Source organism: Curcuma longa, unplaced genomic scaffold, assembly GCF_044706935.1.
Source record: "Curcuma longa cultivar G26 ecotype Majalengka, Jawa Barat unplaced genomic scaffold, ITB_CL_G26_1.1 utg2646_np1212_2152390_RagTag, whole genome shotgun sequence".
In the NCBI taxonomy this organism is placed as follows: Eukaryota; Viridiplantae; Streptophyta; class Magnoliopsida; order Zingiberales; family Zingiberaceae; genus Curcuma; species Curcuma longa.
Genome location: NW_027435599.1, coordinates 1,891,903 through 1,911,110, shown reverse-complemented (window position 1 = coordinate 1,911,110; position 19,208 = coordinate 1,891,903). Strand labels below are relative to the sequence as shown.

Here is a 19,208-nt window from a genome sequence, read left to right as displayed (position 1 = left end):
TAATAATCAATTCAATCATATGCAAATCGACTATCCTATAGTAACCAACTCAATTATATTCGAATTCTCTCAATCCCTATTAGATGGACAGAAAGAAAAAAATCACTAGTGAAATAGAAAAATTAATGATAAATAAAATCTTTCCTAATTTAAATAGGGGCATTTTTGTTCTTTTACTAAAAATATTTCTCCTATCTGATTTACTCAACATATCGCAATATGTAACGTGCAAGTTAAAACGGTTTTCCGTAACGTGCAATATAACGTCGTATATGAGATACAGCGTAAAGAGCCCGACACGAAGAGAAGCGAGGGTGGAGCAACAAGTCATGGTCGCCTTCTCATTCGTCTCCTCTCCCTTCCTCTCCCGTCTCTTCTTCTTCTAGGTCTGAAAACTCCGACTGCCTCTACCGGCCTCCGCCTCTCCGCGCTGGTAGGGCGATCGATCGACCGATCGACCGATCGCCGGTTGATTTGCCTCCAGCCCAGAGGTCGGGAATCGTTCCTTATTCGGATAGGGCAAGGAGATCCGGCGATAGAGCGCCGCGATGAAGCCCATGGAGACTCTGCAGGATCTGATCGAGGAGGCCAAGGTTCGCACCGTCTGCTGGGGCATCTGCGTCTTCGCCATCTCCTACTTCTTGACCCGTATGCCACCGATTTTTATCTTATTTTCCTTCATTTTTTACACGGCATTCTTGATTCTGGCGATGTGGGACGAGCGACCTGCTTGTTGCAGTCGGAGGATTGGCTATTAGAATTGAGGCATGAAAGAGATGCGTTTTGGACTGTAGTCTGTGGATTTCTTTTTAGAAGCCATTGCTTTCTTGTTGTACTCTCATGAGTCGAGTCATGGTCATCTGCAAGCAATTCAAATATCACTATAGACTAATAGCCCAAAACTTGTGTTAGCATTTGGATTATTTGGTCAATCTGGCTCTGTTTTTGTTGTTTTATCAAGAGATTTGGCGAGGGATGAACTTAGCATTCAATTTAAGAGGCTTGAGGGAGCACATTTATATTTTATGAACGGGACCAATGCATTGACAATTATATTTGGTATAAACTCCGATTGATGTAGAGCATGTGGGCTGATATTCTGGCAGTGAACTAGCTAAATTCCTCAACTGCTAAATTGGAAATTATTTGGTTGGTGCAATATTGGTCAGGGAAGCAGTAGGGCAACCAGGGCAACCAGGTTAGGTGAGGTGGACTCAAAAGTTTTTAAATGGTCAAAGTCAGTTCAAATCTAATACTATTTGTGGTGTTTTTAGTTTGTTAGGTACTTTTAGATGTTTGATTTCAGTGATGCTAACTTGAGCCTTACCCTAATTTCCTTAACCACTGACTTTGAACAAGTCCCAATTAAACATTAAAACCTAACCTTGGAGAAATAAATGATCTCACACAAAACAAGAAAACTCAAAAAATAACTTTTATTATGCAAAATGATCTACTATTGGAGGATTAGACCTCTTTTAAAGAATCTAAAATAAATTAGGAAACAATCAAATTACAAAATAGGAACAAAGGTAATCTAAATTAAATTTCTACTTACCATTTCCCTTCCTTCCATATGTACATTTGAGATTTGTTGAGCATATTTGAGAGGCTCATACTGATGATCGGTTTGCCCTTGACAAAATATAGTTACAAAAATTGCTTCAGGTGATAAAATTTACAAAATACTTGTTGACATGGACATATAAATATTAGGAGTATTATTAGAAGATTATGTTCTTGATTGCATTTTCCCCTTAGTGCTTTCTTTCTCTTTTTCTCTTTGTCTAGTGATTTGCCCGTGGTTGTGCTCCTGCAACTCTGACCGCATAAACTTCTCTTTGTGGTGAAATCGAGTCCCCAAATTGAGAGCATAATTGATAGTAGATGAACTTCGTCACATTTGTTCCCAAGATGTTCGATTTTGATGCAACAATAAGTGCTAGATTTTTTTTAGAGGCACCTCCTAACTGTGCACTTCGTAACTATTCTCAGTGTTTCAAAGTTTGATTTTGGATTATCTTGTTTTCCTACACAACAAAGTTGAGCTCTTGATACAAAATAGGATTTTAGTTTTATTTGGTGTTTTTGATTTGTAATAGCTTATTTAGGTAGGTTCTCCTCTAGGAGAATAAATTTTTAAGGAAGACTTTAAGTTTCTAATGCTTTGTCTTACAGTGTAGGGAAGCATTGCTACAAGTTTAATTTAGATTGTTTATTTTCTATTTTTGTTAATTATTTATTTCCTACTTTGTTTTGGTCAAAATCTTTAAAAGGTCCAATTCTTTCATGTTGAATCATCATTGCATAATAAAATTTCCTGTATTTAACTTTTCTTTTTCTGTGTACCATGATTTATTTCTTAATGATAAATTGTTTATCCCTTATGCTGCATGGAGCAGTATTAGACCTCTGCATGACTTTTGATCTGCTTCTGTACTACATCAATGCACCAAGATTTATTAATAATTAACAAAAGAAAATGAGTAACATGTACTTGATGGAACTCCTGGACTTAGCTTCATATTAAATGTATATTTTTAATGTACTTATGCAGTTTTGCTTATTCCTTAGCTTTATGATTAAAATTGACTAACTACACTCCTATTTCTGTGTTTGTTGAATCAAGAAACTAGCATATCAGTATATGTACGATTTAATTTGATTTTGACTTCATTTGATAAACTCTTGTATGCAATCTATTGATTGGGACTTGTGGCTATGCTAATTAAATATTAATATCCAATCTCTCTAAGGAACTCATTCAGTAGGAGTAAGACTTTTGCAGTTTTTTACTTTGATGTCCTAGATTTGTATTGTTGCAAACAAAGTGTTTTTGTATGAAAATTTTCTTACAAACTAATCTTCTGTGCTCAAATCTCATCTCTCCGCTTGTAGGGGTAGAGCTGCTTATATCTAGTCATACCCTTAGATTGAAGTAGCCAGTCTTATTTCTAGGTTCCTGTTTATAGACATTCTATATTTACCTAATTACTTGATGTGGAACAATTCAGGATTATTCTATGTGAACAATTTAGTTATTTGTCTTTTGTACTTATTTACGATGTCCCACCTGTTGAGTCAGCAGGTATAAGTAGTTTATCAAATGCCGTCAATAGTTAAACAAATTAAAATAATTGATATATGCAAATTTATTTATGGATCATCATACAAAACTTTCTTTCAGGCATTTTACATTTAATCAATAATATAACCTCATAGATCTGTTTTTTTATGGAATTGGAGCATCCGTCTTAAAATTTTATTTTGGTTATTTGTTATTTAAATATGCCAAAACTTGTATTCAGCAAGTCAATTTTTGTATTTTTAGTAGAGATGCAAACAGGACAATTGCTATTGTATCACTCCTGAGAATCAGAAGTAACATCATTTTAATAAGTTTCACTTGCAATTAACAAGAAAATATGGTAAAAAATCATGTATAGTTTTTTTCTCTTAGTGTTATGCCTTATGAGTGCCAAATAGCTCATATGACAAAGCAAAAGTTCTTTATTTGTTTATCCATAAAACATTCCTGTTAAGTCATACATCTGATTTATCTATTGAAACTAATGCATGTGACAATGACTCAAGGAGTTATTTAAAATGATTAAACTGATTTTGATGTTCCATACATATGTATATTAATTCTCTTTCCATTTTGTATTAATTTCAAACCATGTACAACTTTTGAATCCTGCTTTCTTTTTCATACAGACACTAGCAAATCTATGTGGACAAATATCCCCATATCTTTTCTCATTCTAGTGGCCTTACGTTTTCTCTCATATGAGGTTGAGCTCCGTTGGAGGGTGCGGCCAATTCCTAAGCCAACATATCTATCTCATTTGGAAAAGAAGCAGTTACAACTTGATGATTCTCATCTTTCTACTGTAGTTACCCCTTCAAGATGGAAGAAGAAAATTGATTCGCCTCTTGTTGATAGTGCCATTGATGAGTTTATTAGCAAAATTCTACAGGATTTTGTCATAGATCTCTGGTATTCATCTATAACTCCTGATAAAGAGGCTCCGGAGTTAATACGCTCTTTAATACTTGATGTTCTAGGTGAAATATCAGGAAGACTTAAAGAGATGAACCTTGTCGACTTGTTAACTAGGTATTTTTGAGTTACATTTTCTATTCACCAGCAATTTCTCTTTTTATTTTGTTATAGATGTGTTCAGCTAATGCAATATACTTCTATTGCTTTTTAGGGATCTTGTTGACTTAATAGGGAACCAACTCGATCTCTACAGGAAAAAACAGTCTGAGATAGGTGTGAATGTTATGATAACTCTTTCTTCAGAGGAAAGGGATGAAAAGTTAAAGCACCATTTAATGGCTTCCAATGAACTTCACCCTGCTTTATTTTCACCAGAGAGTGAATACAAGGTACAATTATTAAGTGAGAGATGCGATCTCATGTATACTTCTGCATCATTAGGCATTGGCTTATTGAGTTTTAGTGTCTAGGTAATTCAACGCATTATTGGAGGAGTTTTAGCTATATCCTTGAATCCACAAGAAGCTCAATGTCCATTGGTCTCTTGTTTCAGCCGGGAGTTGTTGACCTGCTTGGTCGTCCAACCTATTTTGAAGTTTGCCAGCCCTGGGTAAGCTAATCAATTTCACAGATTTTCAGTAATTGCATTGTGAAGACAAACATCCACAGCTTTTATTTGAAAAAGTTTGATTAATTTACTAAGAAGCTGGAATTGGAATTATCTATATGTTGTTACACAACATGATGGTTTTGAATGTCTCCATTATGAGTTACTGCCTTTTTTTGGTATGATAATCAGACAATCCAGTAATGTTGGAAGTTTCTTTTCTTGCATTGTTGGAGGATGTTGCAGCTTTATAATCATTTAAGCCAAGAAGTCTTGGAATTTAGTGTTAGTGGCTAACTATTCTGCATGTGGAAAAAGGTTAAATATTGTTAAACAATCCAGTGATACTGGAAATTTATTTTCTTCATTTGCATTATTGGATGTTGTAGGATGTTAATTTCCTACTTAGTTGCAGCTTTATATGATCACTTAATCCAAGAATTCTTGGGATTTATTGTTGTTTGCTCTGCATATGGAAAAGATTAACTAGTGTTACTATTGTTTTTCAGGTATATCAATGAATTAATTGAATACATGTTTCTTAACAATACTGATAGCAGTAATATGGTGGTCAAATCTGATAGTTCAAAGAAGGATTCTGGACAGAATACTCAAGATGGTAAATCAGAGTTAAGGAAAACATCAACCAATTTCTCCCCTCATTCGGCATTAGTTCACAGTGTTGGTGAAAAATCAACAGAGGTTTCTCTTCAGGGTACCCAAAAAAATTCTGTCCACCATTTGCCATCTCGTCCTGCAGATTGGGCCGTGGCACTGGAGGCTACTACAAAGAGGAGAACTGAAGTTCTTGCTCCTGAGAATCTGGATAACATGTGGACTAAAGGCAGAAACTATCAAAAGAAAACTGCCAAGCTAATACAAGCAGGGGCATTGCTGGGATCTGTAAATGCTACTTCAGGATTGGTAACTCCTACTCCCCAAGCAGGAAGTCCAGGGAAAGAATTAGTGGCCAACATGAGTGATAGTATCAAAGGTATAGACGAGAACTATATGGCTCACTTAATGCATGGAATAGCAAAAAATGAACATATTTCCTATGATCCAGAGAAGAAGCAATGCATGGAGATGGCCCTCAGTTGTCAGAATGAGAAAAATACTGGCAAATTGGTTACTAGTAATAAGATTCAACTTAAACGGTCAAGCAGTACATCTGATATGGATACAAATTTTTTAAACAGAAAAGGTGAGAGTACTAGTTCCAAGGAGAACCATCGGCAAGATAGTGCTAAACTTACAGACGAGGAAAGTGCTAGAGTGGTTCCCCACATGGAAGGATACCTGCATACTCCTAAAATCAAATGCCGGGTGAATATTATTCACTGCAATATTACCATTTCTTTCTCAAGGATTTTTTGCTTCAGTTTTTTTTTGTGTTTTTATTTTTCACTATTAGAAAGTCAAATTCCATGTGACTAGTTTTTGATTGTTTGACTTTGATAATTTATGGTAAGATAATGTGCAACATTGGCTCAACATCTAGCTTGCGGTTGTGGCACTTGTTATAATTGGCATGAATGATCCCCTTCCTCCAAATTACTTCATGGTGCTATCTTCTTTTAGAAAGGATGACGATTCACAAATAATTCATGTCTCATGACAATTTTTTTCATGTCATCTTATTTGTTGGAATGTACATTTCAATATGGAGATGATGATGAAGTAAGACAATTTCAGTTCCTTTCATCAAATTTAATTCTTCCCATTAGGAGGAGTATTACAAAAGGGAACTAGTTCAAATTAAATAAACTGTTTAAATTAAATAAATTGGTTTTGAGACCCATTTTAATAGATTTATTTTTTAATTAAACTTATTCTACATTCCATGAATTGTAATAGATTGGGTTTCTTGTAATGCATATGTAAATGTTTTAGCATCATTGTCGAAGATATTTAACAATTGCAACTTTCAGTTTGTAATTATTAGAAGTTTCTCTTTGATTTTCTACAAGTTAGCCTGATTGAGGCATGCACCTTTATTGTGAGATTGCTCACTAAGATACATGATCTTATTTCCTTTCACTATTCCTTTTCCTATCCTATGCTGGACCAATTGGCTTCATGTAGGAATGATCATTTGAACTTGTTATATTTTTATGTAAAGAGCAAAAAGATCTCTTTTTTGATTGAATTTATTTTGCTATTTTTAGATATATTTTATTTTTAACCATAAGTCTCTCTTTTACTGGCAAATTTTCCTTTTCTAGTTGTCTAGGGGTGAGATCTTCGCTGCATTATTGTGCATATTTACTTCTGAGAAGGATACAATAATCTATTTGTACTATTGGAAATTTATCTGACACGTGTTTAGGCTGACCCGGTTTTGCACATGAGTCAGGAAACATGAGATATATTTCATTGGTGTTTGTACCCTTCACACTTCATTTATTATGTTTTTGCAGGTTGTTGGGGCATATTTCGAAAAGATTGGTTCAAAATCCTTTGCAGTTTATTCAATTGCTGTAACTGATACTGATGGCAAGACATGGTTTGTGAAGAGAAGGTATTCTTTAATCACGTGCAAACTAAACATATTCTAATATTACAATGCTAAGTAGTTTTTTTTTCTGATTTTTTATTTCTCATCTCTCAAAATTATGGTGCCTTCTTTTTCTGCAAATTGATTTTATGATAGTTCGTGTCCATAAACTGCATCTTTGTATAACCTTTTGTTCTCCAGTAAGTGTTATCATCGTTCCTGTTCCTTGAATTTCATCAAGGAGGGAGAACTCTAATTTTTCTTTATATTTGCTGGAATCCTTGTTGTGAAGTTAATATTAAATGAATTTTGTTTCTTGACAGAGTTTCTACCTGCTCATTGTTTGCTAATCCTTGACAAATGAACGATGTATAACTTTCTTTATAGTATATTAAAGAGAGGTCAATTCTTAAGGAAATTGTTATTGATAATTTTAACCATGTTTTTTGCTATCCTTATGTTTTCCCTTTTGAATAACAGATATCGTAATTTTGAGCGGCTGCACCGCCAACTCAAGGAGATACCTAATTATTCATTACATTTACCTCCAAAACGGTTTCTTTCGTCCAGTATTGACGATTATTTTGTGCACCAACGTTGCATCCTTCTTGACAAATATTTGCAAGTAAGTTTTTCATTTTTTGCTTTGCATTCTTTTAGTTTGGATCACTTCTCTTAGACCTTTTTTTTTTTTTCTCTTTACAGGATCTACTTTCAATTGCTAATGTTGCAGAGCGACATGAAGTTTGGGATTTTTTAAGTGTTTCTTCCAAGGTAACTATAAATACAATTAGTACCTTTTGTTTCAGAAACACATGGAACAGGCTTTAAATCTTTTGACACCTCTGCTTTATTCGAGATATTGACCCTCTTTTTTGTTTATTTTTCATTTTTGAAGAATTACTCTTATGGAAAATCATCATCAGTGATGAAAACATTGGCGGGTAAGTTGATATCTCAAATTTTCTTTACTTGTTAGCTCTTACCTTTCTCATTCTTGTTACAAAGATAATGTTCTAATCAGTGTTTCTTGCTTCACAGTATCACTCTTTATAGGTTCCAGTTCACACATAGAAACTTTGATTAGCGTCTTTATGACAATGACTTGTATTTCTTAGTTAACCAAAAGTTAAGTTGTTCTTTTTAATTTTTTCTGCTGTCTTTTCTCTGTTGTGGGCATGCTCGATACAAGTCTGTGTATGTTTTGGGGATTATTATGTTGCTAAGAGATTTCTTCTACTCTTCTGTCAATAAGACTAGAGAACCTATGATGGCATATAGTGTAGGCTTGTGGAAGAAGACAAGAGAACCTACTGATCTTGTTTTAAAGTTAATATTTCTGAGAATTTTTGTACGCTCCTTCCTGTCATGTTCATAAGGGCTGCTAACTGAGCATCTCAAATTTTTTAAAATCATCAACCATGTTTAGCTCTATTACCAAGTTATGCACATGGGATCAGATAATGGGTCATCAATAGTTTGTTTGTTGGTTAGTTAGAGAAAACCCAATATTCTCTAGCATTCATTGAGGGTGAGATTTGAGACTACACGTCTACACCATACCTTAAATGTTCATTGAATGAAAGAGCAGTTATCTCCTATTGATTAGGGTTTGAATTATCCTTTTTCCCTGATTTGCAACATCTATAGATTTAGCACCCATCACCAGTACATGGACACAACATGCAAGACACATCTCGATAACTACTTGGTGATTGTTCCAAGTTGATGCCATAACAGAGGATTCCTTCAAATTAATTCCTATGGTATAAGTACAACTAATTTTCATTGTAACTAATGGTCCAGTCACAAGCTTGACCATTTAAATACTCTTTTTTTTTCCACAAAGATTTGTCATCTTATAGTAGAGAATGAAAGCATTTACAAGTAGTGAAGGTTTAACAAGGCATTCTCATCTCAAGCACTGAGCTTAACATCTCATTAGCCCATATTCAGACCAGTATTTTTTATTCTACATGTTGAGTTTGTCCCTTGTATATGCAATTTCTTTATTGGCCAAATTTGCCATTTGATCATTCTAAATCATTGGGACTTCCAGACTCTTTACTTCCCCTCTAGTTGCATCTTCTTCCAGTTATGTCAATCTTTTCATGTCATTATGCCAGTCAATGTGGATGATGCTATGGATGATATAGTTCGCCAGTTCAAAGGGGTTTCTGATGGTCTCATGCGTAAAGTTGTCGGCCCACCATCATCTCATGTAGTTTCTCCCTCACTAGATGACAAGAGCTTGTCATTGTCCTGGAATCAAGAAGACCTGAGTAAACAAATCCCTAGATTTAGAAGTATGGAAACATCACATAGCTTGTCCGAGGATGAGGGACATGATGATGATACTGTAACAAATAGTGGATGGCATTCAGATAACGAATTGAGCTCCAAAAGCTTTCCTCCTCGTGTTGTCAAGCGCACAAAAGTTCATTCTAGTATGGAATATCAGCAGGGCCAAGGCTCAGAGAAGTTTGACAGGATTGGCTCAGATGCTTTGAAAACCTCACTACATGCCAATTCTTTTGAAGATCCATTTGGAATGCCATCTGAGGTAAAACTCACTCTTGTCTTCTCCAAACAAATGAATCAATTTTTGTTCATTGCTTTATACCAATAATCATTATACATAATGATTATCTTGCTACTTTGTGAAGCTGCAATTCTAGCAACATAAGCCAAAGACATCTGACAAACCAAAGATACATGGAAACAACCAAAGTATGCATATGTAACTAATATATAAACAGGATTGGTGCTAAACTTCCTTTTATTTAGATGGATTTGGGAAGCTGTACTTATTATGACAAGAAGTCTTAACAATCGAGGTACAATATAATCTGTTAACTTTCAACGTAAATAATCTAAGACATAATAATCATGCTCCACAATAGCCAATAGCTACAAAACTGAAGCTTTGACCACATGCAGGTAAAAGCAACCATACATCTGTATATAGAATGTTTTGGATTAGAAGCTTTGTTTCAAATCAGAATATTATTGGATTAGGTTCTTGGATTGGAACTCTCATTGAGAATCATGCTACTGAGTTCATCGCAATCTTTCTTGAGCTTTAATTTTGTAATATTGTTAAAAAACTGATGCTCAACCATTTGACCTTAACACAATTGTTTGAAAAAAGAGAATAGGGAAACTGAACATCATTTGATTAATATTGTATAGTTTAAAATTTGGAAGTTTGATTAAGTTATGAACATAACCTTGTCTTTTAAATAAAAGTGAGAAGCACATCCCTTTGCCTAGCTTTGGTCCAGTTTTCTCTTGGTTAATTTATTAATCTAGCACAACCCTTAATTCAAATCTAATACAATGTTTAAAATTTTTCATATTGATTTTGTTTTAAATATAATACATATTAAGTTTTAATCTTCAAATTGTTAAACTAATGACATGGTACTGACATGACATTTTGCCATGCCAGAAAACCTGTATGTCAGCTTGAAATGCTGGAAATATAATCTCCTTGTTTAGATCCAATTTACTCATAGATCAGATTACACAAAAAATTCACTTTTGAAAGATTTGATTTTTTGGCATGCATGCAATCTATTTGTTGACTTGACATGATGCCGTATTAGCTCCACATTTAACAGGCAGAAGATGGAACCTTAACATGTGCTATACTTACACTGTGCTAGATATGAAAAATTTTAAATGTTATGCTGGATTTGAAACTTGATGTAAGGATTGTGCTAGATTAATTGATTAACCATTATTTTTTTCTAGTTTTTTCAATATTAATCATCCTTGCAAGAAAAAGTTTCGCTAATTCTCATATGTTTTCTCCTGATTCTTTTTTCAGTGGACACCACCAAATGTTAGCGTGCCAATATTGAATTTGGTTGACAAAATATTTCAGCTAAATAGAAGAGGTTGGCTAAGGTGTGTTTCACATGGTAATTAATCATTTATCATTTCTTGAAGATGCTTAATTCAATTGGTGCAGATTTGGTTTCTATGATAGTAATATTTAAATTTCAGAATTATTGAGATGCTATTTAGCATGCCAACCTTTGTCATGTACATGTACAAGAGAAAGGCTTGAACATATCAGTATTCATCCTAAGAAGTACCCTTTAATAAATGCATTTGACAATTTATTATTGAATAATCATTCATATAAGTCTACAAGGTGTAGGATCAAGGTTAAGGTTTAAAGTATCTCTATCCAGTCAGAATGGTATGGTTTTGATAGTTAACCTTGCCCATACTTGGCACACTTCAACAAGATGATTGATATTAATATAATTAAAGTTTAACATATTAATAACTATCTTTATATTTTCAACACTTTAAATCATAAATATTAATACAACACAAATATTAATATATATTGCTATAAAAATCTTATGAATCATAATATTACTTATAATTAAAATTAATACAAGGAATAATAATATTAACTGTTAGATGTTTTATAAATTATGCATATTATTTAACTGTGTTAATATAAATTTATAATGAAAATATAACATAAATATCATTAAAACAGAAATTCTATTAAAGGTTATACTGGGATAGATAGTTATTCGATATACCATTCTATTGGAAGAAAGGAGCATAAGACAACTTTGACATGACTGCTAACTTCCAAGCCATCATCAGTTTTGCTTTCATTGTTAATTTGTGTATCAATGTGGCAAGACTTGATCTTCTTGATCATTGTTACATGTTAATTCACCTTGGCTGGCGTCTGTATGTCCACATGATAACATTTTTCTTCTTCCATGTCATCGTCTTCTTGATCAATGTGGCAAGACTTTCTGCCTTTATACCTTTATTGTGCACTTAAAAATTATTCCGTTCTTTCTTCTTTTATAATTACTTTGATTTAATTTCTGATATATTTCAGCTAATTTAATATCTTAGATGATTAGATTTACTTTTAATTTATTGGATTTAACTTTATTTTTTTCTAGAATCATATAATGTTAGATTTTAGATCAAACTGAATCGTCATGTTTTTTTTTTTTTTCAAATTTCGATTCACATACAAGAATCATATCATTTTACATGAGGGTCATAATGTATCATATGTTACAAATCATGAATCATATGAGTTTGACAACTATAGCTAGAATATAATTGCATAGGCTGACCTCTTAAACTTTTAATATAAGTCGACCAGTCACATGTATCACAAACAAATTTTCTAATCAAGCTTTTGACATTTTGCTAACATGCCAAATCAGGATTGAGAATAATGTTTCAATCTTTTTGAAGTTTAACTATTAGTATTTGACATAATGTTTTCGCCCCTACAGGAGACAAGCTTACTGGATGTCAAAACAAATTTTGCAATTGATAATGGAAGATGCAATTGATGATTGGATTTTGAGACAAATCCATTGGATAAGGAGGGATGATATTATTGCTCAAGGAATTCGATGGGTTCAAGATGTAAGAATTTATATAAATAATAGTATGTTGTACTATAGTTGGCTTATTTTTGGATATATATATATATAGATGTTTAATTTAACAGCCTATATTTCCTAGAGAAAAATAAAAAACAGTTCAGGCCTAATATTTTTGAATATCTCAAGTATTCTATAACTCCAGCGAATTCTTTTGTGATCATTTCCAACTCTTCTTGGTCAATGCGCATTTGGTTGATTATCTGCATCATTTCATTGAGTTGTATTCAATACAGCTTTACTCGACTTGGGTACTGAAGGAATGGTTGTTTATGCTATTTGCTTGCAAACAATGGCAACTGTTCTTTAGATTCAGATTACCGTTTGTGTTGCAGTTGATGCATTTGTTTGATAGTATAATTCATGAGTTTGATTGACATTGCACTGGTGAGCTATGGAGGCTAAGATGGAGAGTTAATTTAGAGTGAAAATCCTATGCAATCTTGATCTTTTTATAGGGCAATATATTTACCTAAATACCATATGCACTATGCACTAGGTGCTGATCTGACCATTTTTCTAAGATTCATCTTACCTATAATTCTTGAAACATATTTTTAGTGAACATTCTTTCTTATTATATTCTTTCTGTTTCTCTTTTAAGTATTGCTGGCTCTTTATGTAAGAATATCACACTAGTTATTTTCCATTTTAATCTTCTTGATGTTGGGGCTGTTTAGGAGGCCTTGAGATCTAGACCTGACCACGGTTTGGAACAGGTGGTTCGACTAAGTAAAAAATGTTGACCTTTAATCTTAACTATCAAAGCCAGTTACGGTTCATAGTTAGAAATTGCCAATTACGATGACTACGGTTATGGTTCACTGACGGTTAGCCTGTTCATAGTTACAAACTGCCAGTTATGATTATGGTTCACCGACAGTTAGCCTGTTCATAGTTCGAAACTGCCAGTTACAATTATGGTTCACCAACGGTTAGCCTTAATCTTCTCCTTGCTCTTGGGAGATGAACTCAATCCTTCCATTTGACTTGAAGTTGAAAATAATTGAAATTTGAGAATTGAGAGATGAGAGTAGAAGAGTTGATGTAAAAAAAATGAAATGGAATAGGGTATTTATAGATTTAGGGAATAACAGTCACGTAATTGTGCCCTGTTAAGAAAAAACAGTCAAATAATTTGGATCATTCAAAAATTAATAAATAAATAAACTGACTATTGGAATTCCAACATTTGGAACCACCTGTTCAAACTAGTGGTCCACGGTTTATTTTTTATTGTAAACCTTAACCAACCCGTCTAGGAAAGGCCCCTTATGGTTTTGTCAAGAAAGGTTGCTATCAACTGTTGGCAATTTCAAGTATTTGTGATGACGAGGTGATTGTCAAGAAATGCTCGTGCTTATGGGTGCCCTACCAACACTTGTGTTGGCTGCCTTTGACATCTTGACCAGTGTATGACTATTCTAATGAGTGGCGAGTGGTAAATTTAAATTTTCCTTCAATAGCATACTCATGAACACTGACATTGTGATCCCATGTCAACATAGTGGAGGCAACAACCTAGTGGATGTCTTTTCTTATTACCCTTTATTGCTACCTCCGTGTAGTGGACCTGATGATTGAGTCAAGTATATGTGGTTGATTTGTTAGTAATGGGGGTCGTTTTGATGTATATTGGGGATCCTTTTAGGCCCTTATTTTGCCACTTCCATGCAGTGGACCTCATGGTTGATGTGCAACATTGAGACTCAATGTTATTTGAAGTTAGATTTCCTTCTCCCTTTTGCTACTTTATCTCTGCCCTATTTTCGTTCATATTTAATTCCTCATAGATCTTGTGTAGGCCTTTGGCCTTCTCTTTCCTTGAAATATTCATCAAATTCTCCTTAATGTTGTAGAATAATACCCCTTGATGTACATAAAGAAATGCACTTATTTTAGTCACATGAGAATGTCGATTTCTTAAGTTTAAATAATAATTGTTAGAATTGTACAATTTATGATATCATATAATAAGTTACGTTTCAATTGTAAAATATTATGATTCTTATGAGTTGGCATTTTTAAGAGATTCAGTTTGATTTAATACAATTTGGCATAAATCTTACTTTAAAAAGAAAAAAATATATATTAAAAGTGAAATCTGACCAATTAAATGTAAATATACCCCTCTAAGGCATTAAATTAAACATAATATATAAAAATTAAATTGAAGTCATTCTAAAAGAAAGAAAGGCTTGAAGAAACACAACAAGGGGAAAGGGGTTTGCTTGCTGTGGCAGTGACAACGGACTTCTGTGCGGCAACCAGACAAGCATCAATGATAGTCGCATGTGGCTGCCTCCTTCTATGGCAACTATGGCGAACAGGGAGTATGTGGTGGCTGTGTTTTGAGGAAGAATAAAAAAAAGAAAGCATGGGTGAAAAGGAAGAGTAGGTTAGGAACTTACTGGACATTTTTGCAATAGGTTCATTTTTCAAAAATTACAATTAGTTCCTTATTTTTTTAAAAAATGATTCAATTAAGTGACCCTGTGACAGTTCATGTAATGCTATATTCAAGGAAAGAGAACAATTTATACATTTCATATTTATGAATTAATCAGATCCAAGTGTGCAGGGTCCAGTTTGGTTAACCTGTAAACTGATGTGTTATTTTAGCGGAAAGCATAAACCAACAATATATCATGCATTGTCTATTTTAGCTTATTGCCTCTAGATTTCATATAAGCCAACAGTTTGTTCCCTCTTTGTTTTTTTCTCTAAACAGATTCTCTGGCCTAATGGTACATTCATAATCAAGTTCGGGAGCAGACAAGAGGTGGATGATTTTGAGCTTGATCAGAAACCTTCTCAGAGTAAAAGTAAGATGAGTGGTGGTAAGGCCAATAGCTCAAGCTCTTTTGAGGTCCAGCTTGAGGCAGCTCGCAGGGCTGATGATATTAAGAAAATGCTACTCGGTGAGTCATTTGCTATCTGTGTCCTCTATTAAGTGCGCATTCCAGTTCTGTTAGTTGGCATTTTTTCCTTTTCCATTTGATGCACACTCTTTGACATGTCCATGGCCGCATTTATTTGATCTTCTTGTTATCTTTGTTCATTATCAAAACTTTGATCTATCAATGCTGAATTTTTTTAATCTATCAATGGATGATATTTGACATTATAAGATTCCAACGAGGATATTCTTATTTAAACTATTTGGTAGGACTAACAATGGGATTATGATTCAGATTTTTGTTGTACTTTCTCCTTATCACAAACAATGTTGTTTTTTCATCTCTTGTTTTAGCTTCCAACAAGGCTATTCTTGTTAATTGCATACTGCTTTCTGAGAGTATCTCATTTGTTTCTTAAAATAGCCAAAGGCATAATCTAGATCTTGTCATCTCAACTTGTTCTTCCTGATCTTTTTGTCGCTAGTGTGATACTTTCTAAATGACTGAGAAATGCATCCCCTAATAGTGTATTTCTTCTACCACTTGAAATTATATCTGGATAGTTTCGGCTGAGTTGGGTGCTATCCTTGTGGTAAATCATTTTTTAGGATATCACAATTTAACCCTTTGAAACTTTCAATCAAAGTTTAGTGAATTTCATGCGGCACACATTTGTGTACAAGGGTGTACCCAGCAAACATTATGACCTTTATTGTTAGAAATATGATAATCAAGATCTATCTATCGATAAAAAAGTTTACGACTAATTTTATTGCACTTTCAAATACCTGATGATTTTTACTCAAGAAGCAATTTGTTGCCAGGTGGAGCTCCAACTGCATTGGTCAGCTTGATCGGATCAAATCAATATCGACGGTGTGCTAGGGATATCTACTATTTTCTGCAGGTAAGTCTTTACTTGCGGCATAGAGAGTGTAACCATTATCTTATGGAACTGCGAAATTGTGCCTTTAACCTCGCCCTCACATCTGACCATCCATGTTTACTCGCAGTCCACCGTATGCGTTAAGCAGCTCGCGTACAGCATATTTGAAATGGTAATCGTTTCAGTCTTTCCAGAATTACGCGAACTGCTGATCGACATACATGAGACCGCACGCAAGCAGGCCTCTTGATTATGGTTCAAATTTTCACCTAGTTGCCTCGGCCCTCAATTCATTCAATCCTACAAATCTTGTTAGCCGCAGCACAGTTAGCAGGATTGCAAACTATATAATTTAATACCAGTTGACCTTTTTTTTGGCGTGTCAACGTTCTCGATCGGTCGAAAACTGAATCAGAAAGGAAGGTGGGTGGATACTAGAGTTGTGTACATGTCCCTGAGCCACATGAACTTGATCCTAGCAGGTAAGCTGTATATGTAGGAAAAACAACTTCCTTGTCCCTTTTGTAAAGTCTTCAGACTCGGTATGTAAAGTTATTCCTCAATCCTTTCCAACTCTGTTTTCTCAAACTCTATTAAGAAGTCTCATTTTCTTAACGTTTCGGGATGTATTTATTATAGGCTTTAAGTTGAATATCGATCGATTTTCCAGTCAATATTCATCCAATATTGGTTCATTCAGAGTGTTATTGTAGTAGTTACGACTCTAGTTGATGTAACGTAGAGTAGAGTAAGTTAAAGGGAATCTATTTTTGATTTTTTTGATTTTGTTTTTTGCCCAAATTAATCTATCACTACTCATGCTAAACGTTTTCTTTTCTATTCTATTTTTTAAAACTAATTTTTAATGTTTTTAAAATAAAAGTTGTATTTTCTTTTAAAGTAGCGTGTAGTTTTTATAATTTTAAAATATCATCAAATTTTATTATAAATATTATTAACCGACAGAGTAAATTGGGTCGTGTAGATCAATCAACCCACCTAAAGTGTCTAAACAATACGAATAATTGAACTAATTGGATCGTTCAACTTTACCTAGGGCTATAAACAGGCTAAGTTAAGTTTTATGATGATGTTCAAGTTTATTTGTCAAGAGAGTCAAGTTGAATTTAAAATGAATTAAATTTTTAAAATGATTGTTTGAGTTTGATTTAAGCTTGATTTGAGTTTAATTTGTTTAGATGTTATGACGTTTTTAATTTAAATTTGTTTGATTGTTTGAAATTTTTATATATTGAGTTTGATAATATAAATTTATTTATTTATTTAATATATTGATAAAAAATTTATTTATAAATTTTATTTATAAATATTAACAAATTGAATACGTATGTGTTGATATTTATTTATTTAGTTAATTAATATTGTGTAGGTTAAATAAATTTTTATCAAATTAAACATCATGAACATTTAATTTAATTTACTTCCATTTACCGGCCTACCTTTACCCATCCGGACAAACGTGACTCTTGGAACCTTTCTAAGCCAATCAATCTGCTATCTGTTCAATCAACCTAAATGTAATTGTTCTTTTATTTATTTAATTTTTTTAATAATTCAAATGTCTGAATTTAAGTCAATTAATTTTGAAAGTAGACTTTTTTTTAATTCAGAATATAATTTATATACGCTCATAAATCGATGTTCAAAATCTTTGTCCCATTTAAGATACGATTATCACATTTATGGAAGCATTTATTTACCTAGATGTTGCTTAATTAATATTTGATATTTAAGGAGATAATGGATTAGAAATTTTTATCCCATTTAAGATACAATTATCACATTTATGGAAGCATTTATTTACCTAGATCTTGCTTGATATTTGATATTTAAGGAGAGAATGAATGATGAACATATTATATATATATATATATATATACACGCCGGTGCTTGTTCAATATCAAAATAAATTCCGTGGGCACCCATGTAAATTGTTTTTATTTTTATTTTACTTTCACATCTTTTAAACTAAATACTTAATCCTAAATCTTAAATTCTAAATCTTAAATCCTAAAATTAAACTTAAGAAAAAATTAATTTTTTTTACACTTGATACTCATCCGTAGGGGTGAGCAACAATTCGGTTAAACCGAATAAACCGATTAAAAAATTCGGTTCGGTTATTTCGGAAATTCGGTTATTTTTTTTATAAAAATCGGTTAATTCGGTTAATTCGGTTCGGTTTCGGTTTTAAAGTTTCTTATTCGGTTAAACCGAATAAACCGAATAAACCGAATTATTCAAATTTTAAAAAATAATTTATAAATTTTAAATAACTAAATTTATAAATCCCTAATTAATTAATAAAATTTTTATAATATTTAAAAAATTCGGTTAATTCGGTTAATTCGGTTAAAAACCGAATTAACCGATAAAATATCGGTTCGGTTTATTCGATTTTTATTGGAAAATTCGGTCGGTTCGGTTGGTTTGAAAAAATTCGGTTTATTCGGTTTTCGGTTTATTCGGTTCGGTTCGGTTCGGTTTTAACCGAATGCTCAGCCCTACTCATCCGGATCACCGGATGGTGCATAGCATTAAGATACACAGTGTAAATTTTTATTTTTATTTATTTATTTTTATTTTTTTAAACTAAACATTAAACCCTAAAACTTAAAACTTAAATTCTAAAAAAAATTAATTTTTTTTACACTTGGTGCTTACGGTGGTGCTCATGGAATATATTATGTTGAGCATTATCCATGATCCAAGTGTAAATTTTTTTTTATCTTTTATTTTTTCACTTCTTTAAATTAAATATTAAACCCTAAAATTTAATAAAAAATTTATTTTTTTACACTTATGCTTACCGCTTACAGATGACGCACAGTATATCAAATTCTA

At 33.0% G+C, this 19,208-nt stretch overlaps 1 protein-coding gene across 3 annotated transcripts; it reads left to right on the top strand.

Annotated features, from left to right (window-relative positions):
• Positions 1 to 326: 326 nt before the first annotated feature.
• Positions 327 to 17,038, top strand: LOC141819977 (uncharacterized). 3 transcript variants are annotated; one of them, XM_074707247.1, is made up of 16 exons: positions 327 to 648; positions 3,718 to 4,120; positions 4,218 to 4,395; positions 4,477 to 4,616; positions 5,123 to 5,607; positions 5,680 to 5,939; positions 7,034 to 7,134; positions 7,591 to 7,735; positions 7,816 to 7,884; positions 8,009 to 8,054; positions 9,237 to 9,673; positions 10,943 to 11,022; positions 12,405 to 12,540; positions 15,289 to 15,478; positions 16,282 to 16,364; positions 16,471 to 17,038. In XM_074707247.1, exons 1-16 carry the CDS (start codon positions 549 to 551, stop codon positions 16,591 to 16,593), a joined length of 2,976 nt encoding a protein of 991 aa, XP_074563348.1. In that variant the 5' UTR covers positions 327 to 548; the 3' UTR covers positions 16,594 to 17,038. The 3 variants fall into 3 exon arrangements, 2 of the variants coding, with proteins under 2 accessions (XP_074563348.1, XP_074563347.1); XM_074707246.1 differs by having other exon boundaries at positions 5,123 to 5,939; XR_012601111.1 differs by lacking the exons at positions 16,282 to 16,364; positions 16,471 to 17,038 and having other exon boundaries at positions 5,123 to 5,939; positions 10,943 to 11,036; positions 15,289 to 15,404.
• Positions 17,039 to 19,208: the final 2,170 nt, after the last annotated feature.